Source organism: Triticum aestivum, chromosome 2B, assembly GCF_018294505.1.
Source record: "Triticum aestivum cultivar Chinese Spring chromosome 2B, IWGSC CS RefSeq v2.1, whole genome shotgun sequence".
Lineage (NCBI taxonomy): Eukaryota > Viridiplantae > Streptophyta > Magnoliopsida > Poales > Poaceae > Triticum > Triticum aestivum.
In genome coordinates this window covers 719,506,032-719,518,984 of record NC_057798.1, presented here as the reverse complement: position 1 = coordinate 719,518,984, position 12,953 = coordinate 719,506,032, and the positions used below count along the sequence as shown (strand labels likewise).

At 50.7% G+C, this 12,953-nt stretch overlaps 1 protein-coding gene across 1 annotated transcript in view; it reads right to left on the bottom strand.

The window, feature by feature from the left end:
• Nucleotides 1-1,124: 1,124 nt before the first annotated feature.
• The window catches only part of LOC123039480 (uncharacterized), a 60,786-nt gene continuing 48,957 nt past the window's right edge, over nt 1,125-12,953 (bottom strand). Inside the window, exon 7 of the mRNA XM_044462628.1 lies at nt 1,125-1,242. Within this exon, the coding sequence (XP_044318563.1) occupies nt 1,125-1,242 (118 nt within the window). The remainder of the gene's footprint in view (nt 1,243-12,953) is intronic.

The window sequence follows — 12,953 nt, the reverse complement described above, 5'->3', positions numbered from 1 at the left end:
TTGTGCTTGAGGAGGGTGCCTTCTCTGCACCCGACAGTGAAGTACTCGATGGCCTGCACCTCGTGCACGCCCTCGCAGGAGTTCCGGAGTTCCACCCAGCGCGTGAGGTAGTCGCGAGTAGACTCGTCAGGGCCTTGCACGCACAAGGAGAGCTGGCGCGGCTTGGGAGGTCGCTTGTACGTGCTCGTGAAGTTGCGGACAAAAGCCTCAGTGAAGTCAACCCAACTGTTGATGCTGCGAGGCTTCAGACTGTTTAACCACGTCCGGGCCGAGCCCTGGAGCATGAGCGGGACATATCTTACGGCAACACGCTTGTTGCTGTTCGCTATGTTGACAGCCGTGGAGTAGTCGATCAGCCAATCTTCCGGCTTCACGGTGCCGGTATATTTGGGCGTGTCACGGGGGAGTGTGAACCCTTTGGGGAAGGGCTCGTCTCGGATGCGGGGTCCAAAGCAGGGGGGACCCAACTCGTCTTCTTCTTCCAGCGCCAGGGATCGGTGGAGTCGGTCGATCCGGTGGCGGGCGTCATTCTCTCCGACTCACTCTCAGCGGCCGAGGCGGTCGCCGAGAGTCGGATGTTCCACGGGCGGCGGGGAGACTCGCCTTTCTCCACGAGGAGGGGGAGGCTGGTAGTCGTCCCGCCGTTCCACCGCTCTGGGGCGGCCGTCTTGGTCGCGCTCGATGGTGATGTGAGTCCGGCTATGGCTGACAGCTGGCTCCTTGTCCTTCTTCCCACGGGCCCCGCCAGTCGGCGTCTGAGATGTCGCACCTTGGTCTCGGTGAGGCGGTGGGTCGTTGTTTTGGCGCTGCGGCGCCTTGGGGCGGCAGCCGGCACAGTTCTGCACGGCGGCCGCGTCGAGGAGCTGCTGAACTCGCTCCGTCATTATGCGGAGCTCTTCGCCTTCGAAGTTGTCGAGCTCGTCTGCCGCCGCCTGGGTGGCACGGATGTTCTCTGCGGGCGTGGCGTACACAGGGCAATCAGCCCCGAAGAGGTTTGCGATTGCCGCGCCGCGTTGTCGGACCGCGCCTAGGCGGCTTGGCCCAGTTGGAGCCGGCGAACCGCCTACGGCGTGATCCATCTCTCGTTGGCAAGCTTCTGACAAGTGCCTCATGCTTGCCAGCTTTTACGCGCCCTCGATGAGCTGAAGGTGGAGCGCCTCCAGCGTCCCGGCGTTGGCGTCTTCTGGAATCGGCGCTGCAAGGTCTCGTAGGGCCGCGTCAAGCGGGTCATGCGCTTCCTCGCTGGCAACACAAAAGGAAACACAATCAATGCAATGCACAATATGATGCATGATCATGACATGGCAAAATGAGTTTGTTGGGCTAATGCAACTATAATTAGATGGGTTTGAGTTAGTTTGAACCCAAGGTTCAAGTTAAATTCAAACTATGACTTTATAAAGTGCATTATCATGTTTTGATATAAACAGCAGGTTAGTTGTTTAAACATGCATGAAACTAGTGCAGATGGATAGATTGGATTTTTCTGATCATTTTTCATATATAATTTATTTCATTTGGAGTTACGGTTAAATTTCTATGATTTTTAGGAGTTTATACTATTTTCTGGAATTTCCTGAATAAGATTAAATCCAGAAAATACTTTATTGCATCAGCATTGCGTCACTGTGACGTCAGCAGTCAACGGAGACGGTCCAGGTCAAACCTGACGTGTGGACCACACATGTCAGTGACACGGTTAACTAACAAAGTTAATTAAAATTAAACTAGACCTAATCTAGATTAGTTAAGGCATGGGCCCACATGTCAGTGGCACTTGCTCTAATTAGTGATTAAGTTAAAACTATTAGGGTGCTGGGCCCACTAGTCAGTGACTATAGATTGGTTAGCTAGATGTGATTAGCACTAATCTCGCGGCCACGTCAGCACGCCGGAGTTTGGCCGGCGACAACCAACGGGATGGCGGAGACGCGTCGGGTTCATGCTACAGGGCACCGCTTAGGGCGCGGTTGGGTTCTACGGCGAGCTGGATGGGTGCCGCATCCAGTGGTGCAAGCGGTAGGGTGCAGGGAGGCCGGGAACATCGGCGACGACGACAACCGCGGTGGCCGGAGTTCGGACCTCAGCAAGAATGGTGTTGCAGCGCACGACAGGAACAACGGCTGGGTGATATGGACTCCTGACGGCGTGCTGAGCATGTTGTAGTGCTCGGTTGCGGTCATAGCTAGCTCTGGCCGCGGTGGCGATGAGGCCTGACGGCGGCGAGCTTCGGAGCTCAAGGGGACGGCAACTACAGGATGCTAGGGACAATGGGGCAAGGGGGAATCGGGTTAGCGGCTCACCGCGGAGCTGCAGGGATGGTTAGCGGGCTCGGGGACGTCCGGGAGCTCTCGAATCGACGACGAGGATCCACGGCGGCCGGCGATGGAAACGGCGATGCTGGCGACATTGTGGCGCGTCCGTAGTTCCATGGCTTGGTGGAGAGGATGAGGAAGACGTCCCGGAGCTCTTGGACAGGTCAGGGGAGCAAGGGGGTGGCTGTGGCCACGGTAAACGGCGTTGGCGGTGACGAGCTCGCTCGGTTGCGCTCGTGTACTTGTGGGAGAGAGGGGAAAATGGGCGAGGGTGAGAGGGTTGGGCACGCGGCGTGCGTGGCGTCGTCCGGGGTCCAGAGGGAAGCGGCAAGCAGGAGGTGGCCGGGGCGCGTGCGTGCGCGCGTCGGCCACAGGCGTGTCCTCCTGGCAGAGGAGGAAGACAACAGGGAGGGAGGCGGTGGTGGGCTGGGCCGGCCAGCTACAGTGCTGGGCCAGTTGGTGGGCTGCGCAGGTGAGGCCAGGTAAGTTCTCTCTCTCTCTGGTTTCTGTTTTTCTATTTTGTTTCTCTGTTTTGGTTTAGTAATAATGCTAAACCATTTCATAAAATCCTGGAAATAATTATGGGTGCTTTCTGAATTATTCCAGTGACCCTCAACAATTTCCAACATTTTTGGAGCATCTAAAATATATATAGCATTTAAATAGCCCCAATTCAAATATGTTTGGATTAATTCAAAGTCCAAATATGTACTGCAAAAATGTGAACCATTTTTGGTAGATGCTTCCACCTTGATCCAGAAATGATGAACATTTTTAAAGGGCATTTTGAAATCATTGAAAAAAAATTGGTTGAACCTATTTGAATTCCTTTTGATGCTAGGGTTTGAACAATCCCCAATTCAACTTTCAAAGAAATTTAAACATGATGCAACACAAGACTAGCTAACCCAGAGCAGACCAGAACTAGGGACGTGACAAGAAGGGTCTACCAAATATAATGGGGCAAAAGCTATCTTGAGGAGAACCAAGAACAAGAAAATCCGCGGGATATTTGGTTTTTCCACACAAGACTTCAACATCTCTAACAATTACCATTGGAGAAATAGTATCTCTATTGGCAAGTTTAATTGTAACATCAATACCTTCTAACTCAGCAGGTGCAATATCATGCATAATTTCTTTGTATAAGTCAATGGGTATAACACTAGCACTAGCACCCATATCACACAAGCCATGATAACAATGATCTCCTATTTTAACAGAAATAACAGGCATGCCTACCACGGGTCTATGTTTATCTTTAACACAAGCTTTAGTAATTCTAGCAGTTTCACCCTGGAATTGAATAACATGCCCATTAATATTATCAGACAAGAGATCTTTAACAATAGCAATATTAGGTTCTACTTTGACTTGCTCAGGAGGTGTATAAGTTCTAATATTGCTTTCATGAACAACGGTTGAAGCTTTAGCATGGTCCTTCATTCTAACAGGGAAAGGTGGTTTCTCAACATAAGAAGTGGGAACGATAGGATCATTATAAGTGACAATTTCCTGTTCAACTTTAATAGGTGCAGCTACTTTCACTTCTATGGGAGGATGATATTTAAACCACTTCTCCTTGGGAAGATCAACATAAGTAGCAAAAGATTCACAGAAAGAAGCTACTATCTCAGAGTCAAGTTGTCGGGGGTTGGATACGACATATGCCAAAGGATGGCTTATCATGGTGGGAGCGAGTAGAACGTCGCCGGTGCCTGGAAGCAGGATGAGGCGAAGACATGCATGCCGGCGGATCTTACCCAGCTTCAGGGCTCTCCTAGGAGATAACACCCCTACTGCTGCTCTACGGGGTCTCCGCATGATCACTCAAGCAAGGTGTCTACAATGGTGCTCCTAGAGCTGTTTTGGGAGACAGGAGAGAGCAAGGCTAGTTCTCCCCTCCCGTGCTATATGGTCTATCTCTACTCAGGTCCGAACCCTTTGCATGGGTGCCCCGGGGGGTTTATATAGGCCTACCCCCCGGGGGTACAATAGTAACATGGCTGGGCGCGGGTCCCAGCCGTCTGTCTCTCTGGCCACCGTCCATCCCGCCGGCCTCTGGGGCCCACCGACTGGCGGGTCCCGCAGACAGGCTTGATGCTGTAGCGACACTCCTGGTGACGCATGCTTGGTCATCGGGTCGTGGCAACAGTGCCGCCGTCTATCAGGGTATCACTGTCGCCATTCCCCATCTTATCTGGTTAATGGCACGTGGGGCCCTGGGGAGGAGTCGGCCGACTCCAGGGAGGCCGACTCTCACAAGTCCGTCTTTGGGCGCCCAGGCCGCCTTCGGCCCTCCCACTGACAGGTGGCCCCGCCGCCTTTGGGTCGTACAGGCCGGCGTCGTGGGCACAGTGTACTGCGCACTGTGGCTGAGGTCAGGGCAGGCATAGCAATAGTGTCGCGCCTCACCGGAGATCTCCCAGCGATACGGCTCACTGTAGCCATGCCGGCCCTTCGTGAGTAGGGGGAGACGGCCACGTCGTGACCGTACCCCGCATCATACTTCGGGATGAAGGAGGAGCCACGGGCCGATTCTCCAAAGTCGGCCTCCTTGAAGGTCGCTAGCTTGGAGTCGGCCTCTCTGGAGGTCGCCAGCTCGGAGTCGGCTTATCTCGGAGTCGCCGTCTGGGACTCGCCCTGAGGTGCGCGGCCTGCCCCGATGTCTTGAAAGGTCTTGGGTCTCGGGTTAGCCTACCCGTGGCCCATTACTCTGACACAAGTCCATATTTAGTGCTAAACTTACGAAAAATATCGGAGTCCATAAAAGATTTAACACAATCAAACTTTGGTGTCATACCTGACTTCTTACCTTCGTCGAGGTCCCAATCCTCAGAGTTGCGTTTAATTCTATCCAGTAAATTCCATCTGAATTCAATATTCTTCATCATAAAAGAGCCAGCACAGGAAGTATCAAGCATGGAGCGATTGTTATCAGAAAGCCGAGCATAAAAACTTTGCATAATTACTTCTCTTGCGAGCTCATGATTGGGGCATGAATATAACATTGATTTAAGCCTCCCCCAAGCTTGAGCGATGCTTTCTCCTTCGCGAGGCCAAAAATTATATATATAATTGCGATCACAATGAACAAGATGCATAGGGTAATACTTTTGATGAAATTCCAATTTCAATCTTTTATAGTTCCATGATCTCATATCATCACATAGCATGTACCATATCAATGCGTCTCCCTTCAAAGATAAAGGGAAATCCTTATTCTTAACAGCATCATCGGGTATAGCTGCAAGCTTAAATAGTCCACAAACATCATCCACATAACGTAGATGTTCATCAGGATGCTTTGTTCCATCTCCTGTAAAAGTGTTAGCTAGCAGTTTTTCCATCAAACCTGAAGGAATCTCAAAAGGAGTTTCATTTTCAATAGGTTCAGTAGGTTGAGTAGGTTGAGGAGCAACTCTTTGCTCTACTGGACGGGGTGAAGATACCCCGAACAAGCCCCTCAGACAATTACTTTCCATAGTAATAAGTGACAGAAAATTTCTGCACACTAAATAAATTTTTCCTTACCAAATTCCACCTACCAAAGGCGCTTCACTCCCCGGCAACGGCGCCAGAAAAGAGTCTTGATGACCCACAAGTATAGGGGATCTATCGTAGTCCTTTCGATAAGTAAGAGTGTCAAACCCAATGAGGAGCAGAAGGAAATGATAAGCGGTTTTCAGCAAGGTATTCTCTGCAAGTACTGAAATAAGTGGTAACAGATAGTTTTGTGATAAGATAAATTGTAACGAGCAACAAGCAATAAAAGTAAATAAGGTGCAACAAGGTAGCCCAATCCTTTTTGTACTAAAGGACAAGCCTGGACAAACTCTTATGATAGGAAAAGCGCTCCCGAGGACACATGGGAATATCGTCAAGCTAGTTTTCATCACGCTCATATGATTCGCGTTCGGTACTTTGATAATTTGATATGTGGGTGGACTAGTTCTTGGGTACTGCCACTACTAGAATCAGCTACTTCGTCATCTGCCAGATCTTTGCCGTCGGCTAGCGGATGGCAAAGAAGCTATTTGCCATCAGCCGCCGAAAAGCCGACGGCAAAGAAAGGGCAGACGACAAAGAAGCTCTTTGCCATGCGCCATTTCTTTGCCATCCGCCAGCTGACGGCAAAGAGGGAGGTGGCCCCCACCCACCCGCCTGATTAAAAAAACTTAACGCCCCACCTCTTTGCCGTCCGCTAGCGGACGGCAAAGAGCAAAAAATCGAACGGCAAAGATTTAACTCATCTAACGGCGGCCGCGCCCCACCCCGCCCCTCTCTCTGTTTCTCTCCCTCTTCACACGCGCGCCGCCGCCCCCACCACTCTCCGCCGCCCCGTCGCCCACCACTCTCTGCCGCCCCCACCACTCTCCGCCGCCCCATCACCCCACCACCCCGCCGCCCCACCGGCCCCCGCCCCAGTGCCACCACGGCCCCGTCGCCCCCCGTCGCACTGCTGTCTCGGCGCCACCGTGCCCCGGCCCCCCCGCGCCCCACCGCCCCGGCTCCGCCCCCTCCCCCCCCCCCCCCCGCGCCCAACCACCCGGCACCCCACCGGCCCCGCGCCCTGTTACCCCCGCCGCCCTGCCGTCTTGGGGCCGCCGCGCCCCGGCCCCACGGCGCCTCGGCCCCCGCGCGCCCCACCGCCCAGGCCCCGGCCCCGGCGCCACTGCCGCCCGGCGCCGCCGCCCTAGGCCGCCCTGCCCCCTCCTCCACCGGCCACCTCCTCCATCGGCCCTGCCCCAGGTGAGCTCTACCTCCTCTCTCTTTTCTGTTTTTTCTTTTTTTTAGTTTCAGGTTTATGTTTAGTTTAGATTTAGTTTTAGTTTTAGTTTTAGGTTTAGTTTTAGGTTTAGTTTTAGGTTTAGATTTAGTTTTTTCCTTTTTCTATTTTTTTAGTTTTAGGTTTATGTTTAGTTTAGATTTAGTTTTAGTTTTAGTTTTAGTTTTAGATTTAGGTTTAGTTTTAGGTTTAGGTTTAGGTTTAGGAAAGAAGAAGAAGAAGAAAAAGAGGAGAGGAGGAGAAGAAGAAGAGGAAAAAGGAAAGGAGGAAGAAAAAGAAGAAGAAGAAGGAAAAAAGGAAGAAAAGGAAGAAAAGGAAGAAGAGGAAGAAGAAGAAAAGAAAAAAAGAGGGAAAAAACCCGACCCCGACCCCGACACCCCGACCCCGAGCCTGAACCGACACCCCGACCCCGAGCCTGACCTGACCCGACACCCCGACCGCGACACCGACACGGCACCCCGACCCCAACCCGGCACCCCGACCTGACACCCCGACCCCGAGACCGACCCCGACCCCGACACCCCGACCCCGAGCCTGACCTGACACCCCGACCCCGAGCCTGACCTGAGCCGACACCCCGACCCCGACAACCGACCCCCTGACCCCGACACCCCGACCCCGACACGACACCCCGACCCCGACACGACACCCCGACCCCGAGACCCCGACCCCGACCCCGACACCCCGACCCCGACCCCGACCCCGACACCCCGACCCCGAGCCTGACCCGATCGACACCCCGACCGCGACACCGACACGGCACCCCGACCCCGACCTGACACCCCGACCCCGAGACCGACCCCGACCCCGACACCCCGACCCCGAGCCTGACCCGACACCCCGACCCCGAGCCTAACCTGACCCGACACCCCGCCCCCGACAACCGACCACCTGACCCCGACACCCCAACCACGACACGACACCCCAACCCCCCTACCCTGACACGGCACCCGACACCAACACGACACCCCGAACCCCCGACCCCGAAACAACACCCGATCCGACGCATATGCTTTGCTCCGGATCCGACGCATAAATTTCGTCAGTGCCTATTAGAGTGTAGGTTGCATGGACGTAATAAAATTGACAAAGTAGATCAACTGATGAATATATACATGGTGAATTATATATATAATTGTTGTGTGTCCAGTGATGATGATGATTATTATAGTGATGATAGTGATGATGATGATTATAGTGAGCCCATCATTGATTATAGTGATGATGATGATTATGCATTTATTGATGATACTGATCGCGATTATTAGTAGTGTCAGGTATTCAATTTTTTTATGTTGTACTTGATGATGATACACTTAAGTGATATACATATTATTATTCATGTCGGTACTTTTTTTTATGTTGTACTAATTTCGTTTATTCTTTGTCATGGCAGGTGTTGAAAGATGGTGGGCGCTGGTCGGGAGCGCGCCGAGGCCCCTTCTTTGTCGGCGCGTGTTGCGAGGTCTTCCATTGCACACGCACCTCTCCGCCGAGCGTTGCTGGACAGTATGTTGACACCACCGGGCCCTTCTTCGTCGACTGTGGTGCCCAGCAGGGGACGAGGTAAGAAGAAGAGAGGAGGTGGAGCACGTGGTCGCGCGAGAGGAGGTAGGGTGACTCTTACGGCGCCTTCCTCACCGCCACCCCCAGCTGTTTCACCCGAGCACGTGACTGCTAGGGTGGACTCGTCCGAGGAGGAGGCTACATGACTCCGGTCCATGAGCCTCCGGTCCACGGGTCTTCGGCCCACGAGCCTCCGGTCCACGGGCCTTCAGCCCACAAGAGTTGGGCCCACGAGACCCCGGAGGAGCACACGTCTGGATGGGGTACCTGGTCGGGTCAGCCTGAGGAGCCGAGTGGCCATGCTGATGATGGCGGGGAGCCGAGTGGCCATGCTGATGATGACGGGGAGCCGACTGATATTGAGGAGGAGGGGGCAACGTCTACCAGCGTGGGCTACACGGCTCCCGTCCGTGCCGGCGACCCGCGAGCAGAGGTGGTTGATTTTCCCTGATGGGGAGAGGTAAGTGCATTTAATCTTTTTGTACCTTCTGCATTCACGTTTCTTCAAATAACTAATGCATTGGCCTTGTCATGCTGCAGGGGTTGGGACCACCATCAAAGTGTCCGCCGGCCCAACTCCGTCCTTGGAGTTCTGATTCGGCAAAACTTCCCGGGGTTTGTCACGTTGCCTGGTGAGGGTCGGCTTCCAGAGGTTGGATTGAGTTGGGAGCACTACTTGGCTGCCCCGGCCCCGCCGGGTGAGATTATCGATGGTGTCTTGTTGGGAGGTGTTGGTCAATGCGTGGTGCTCAAAACAATGGCGAGCCTCCCACAACGAGGCCAAGGACAAACGTGCCCAAATGGAAGGTGTGCCACACCACCAAGGCAACTCCAACTTATTTCAGTACGGGCGGAACTGGGTATGTGGTTTGCTTCATGATTCATGCAATTCATTCATCATGCTAGCTTTAGCCTTTAATTACTAATTTACTTTGTTTCTCTCTTTCAGGCACACTACAATAAGGCGGATAAGGTGCTAGAGGTGTACGACCTGTATGCCATGGCCCACACTGGCTCTTACAAGAAAGTCGAGGCATTCTCTGCGCCTGACCTCGATGATCCAAAGAACTTCACCAACATCTCCGCCCACGACAAGCTCGTGCAATATAGAGATCAGGGGAAGGCGAGGAAAGGGGAGGACTTTAACCCGAGCCAGGGTCCCATTGATACAGAGCTGCTGATGATATCTGGTGGCGGGAGGTCCCATGGCTCCATAGCCATGGGAGATGGACTTATCTGTTGTCCTAGCACTCTCCCGAAGATCAAGGCACGCCAGTCGAGCTCCGCTCCTGAGATAAGGCCTCATGAACGGCCAATCCAACTCGCCTTCAAGGTTAGTTATAAGTACTCAGCTATCTTTCTCCATTACATTGTGTGCGCTTCCATCAATGATTACAAATGGTCATGTGAGTGGTGTTGCAGGCTGCTATACATAGTGAGAGAGATAGAACGGAGAAACTTCTGGCGGAGGCGGCGGAGAGGCAGCGGGAGTTGGAGGAGAGGACGACAAAGATGTTGGAGGAGGAGAGGGCACGGAATGACATGCAGGCAAGGGCCATGTATGAGCTCCTTGTGGTAAGTTTCTTCTGCAGATTACTTGCTAGTCTTAAGATTTGAGTCTCATTACTAACTAGTATGACTCTGTTGTGAAAACCAAATGTGCAGTCTGTGTGCGAGAAGTCCGGTCAGACTGCTCCGCCGATGCCAGTGATTGCTCCTGGGAGCACGGTGAGTTTAATTAGAATGGACATTACTTGCTAGTCTTAACATTTGAGTGTCATAATGCTAACGAGACATTGGAAATGATCTTTGGTGCAGCTTAGCTCCAGAAACGCATCGCATGATCGTTCTCCAGCTACCGGCGCGAGCCAGCCCGCTCGTACACCTCCCTGATCACGGTAAGTTTCTCTAGTGTTTTGCTTAACAAATGCACAAAGACCTAGACTTAGCTTTATTTCCTCCAATATGCTTACCATAATGACCTAGAGTTAGCTTCTTTTCCTCCAAAATGACTTAATATGCTTACTGACCTCATAAACCATCCATTCTACCTAAGTTAGCTCTAAAACGATATGTACTTAGGTTACTTATGTCAAAAATTGCATAATTAGCTTAGTTAGCTCATAAACGATCCATTTTACCTAAAGTTTGCTCTAAAATGACTCATTTTACCTTGGTTAGCTTACAAGTGATCCAATTTATCCAAGTTAGCTCTAAAATGACCCATTTTACATAGATTAGCTCCTAAATTATCCATTTTACCTACGTTAGCTTTAAAATGACCCATTTCACCTAGTTTAGCTCCAAAATGACCCATTTCACCTAGGTTAGCTCCAAAATGACCCATTTCACCTAGATTTGCTCCTAAACGATCCATTTCACCTAAGTTAGCAAAAAATGATCCATTTCACCTAAATTAGCTCATAAATGATCCATTTCACCTAAGTTAGCTAAAAAACGATCCATTTCACCTTAGTTAGCTCAAAAACGTGGCATTTCACCTTAATTAGGTCATAAACGACCCATTTCAACTAAGTTAGCTCAAAAACGATCCATTTCACCTTACTTAGCTCAAAAAGGATGCCCTTCACCTAAGTTAGCTCATAAACGACCCATTTCAACTAAGTTAGCTCATAAATGATCCATTTCAACTAAGTTAGCTCATAAACAACCCATTTCAACTAAGTTAGCTCATAAATGATTCATTTCAACTAAGTTAGCTCATAAACAACCCATTTCAACTTTGTTAGCTCATATATGATCCATTTCACCTAAGTTAGCTCATAAATGACATATACTTCTTGTTCTAGTCTTCTTCTTATTCTAGTCACCTATTTCTAACTTTCTTATTTACCATTTCGTAGATTTCATTCACTTCATGGAAGCTAGCTTGCTATGATGGAGTGCTTGCTTTTCCTTTGATGAAACTTTGCATTGTATCTAGCTTGCTATCATGAACTTGCTTATGTATGAACAATGTGTATGGATGGAACTTGCTTATGTATGAACAATGTGTATGGATGAAACTGATGTGATATGTGATATGTGATATGAAACTTATGTGCTGGATATTTGATACGAAACTTATGTGCTGGATATGTGATATATATTTGCTGTGAAAATTGTTGGAGTAAAAAAAGAGACAATATGCAGGATCTTTGCCATCTGCCACCGACAGCAAACAGATCTTTGCCATCAGCGGCAGACGGCAAAGAGGCCACGTGGCAGGCAACTGTGCTTCCTGGGAGGCTGACCAATTTGGTCAGTTTGCCCATAGTGGCAGATGGCAAAGTAGCTGATTCCTATAGTGTGCCCTTACTTGGACAAGCATCCCACTTATGATTAACCTCTATTGCAAGCATCCGCAACTACAACAAAAGTATTAAGGTAAACCTAACCATAGCATGAAACATATGGATCCAAATCAGCCCCTTACGAAGCAACGCATAAACTAGGGTTTAAGCTTCTGTCACTCTAGCAACCCATCATCTACTTATTACTTCCAAATGCCTTCCTCTAGGCCCAAATAATGGTGAAGTGTTATGTAGTCGACGTTCACATAACACCACTAGAGGTTAGACAACATACATCTCATCAAAATATCGAACGAATACCAAATTCACATGACTACTAATAGCAAGACTTCTCCCTTGTCCTCAGGAACAAACATAATTACTCACAAAGCATATTCATGTTCATAATCAGAGGGGCAATAATATGTATAAAGGATCTGAACATATGATCTTCCACCAAATAAACCAACTTGCATCAACTACAAGGAGTAACCAACACTACTAGCAACCTACTAGCACCAATCCCGGACTTGGAGACAAGAATTGGATACAAGAGATGAACTAGGGTTTGGAGATGAGATGGTGCTGGTGAAGATGTTGATGGAGATTGCCCTCTCCCGATGAGAGGAGCGTTGATGATGATGATGGTGATGATTTCCCCCTCCCGGAGGGAAGTGTCCCCGGCAGAACAGCTCTGCCAGAGCCCTAGATTGGTTCCGCCAAGGTTCCGCCTCATGGCAGCGGAGTCTCGTCCCTAAAGGTTCTCTTTGATTTTTCTCATCGAAAGACTTCATATAGGAGAAGATGGACTTCGGAGAGCCATCAGGGGGCCCACGAGGTAGGGGGCTCGCCCAGGGGGGGTGGCGCCCCCACCCTCATGAGCAGGGTGTGGGCCCCCTGGCCTTCATCTTTGGCGATGATTTTTCTTTATTTATTTCAAGGTATTCCGTGGAGTTTCAGGACTTTTGGAGTTGCGTAGAATAGGCCTCC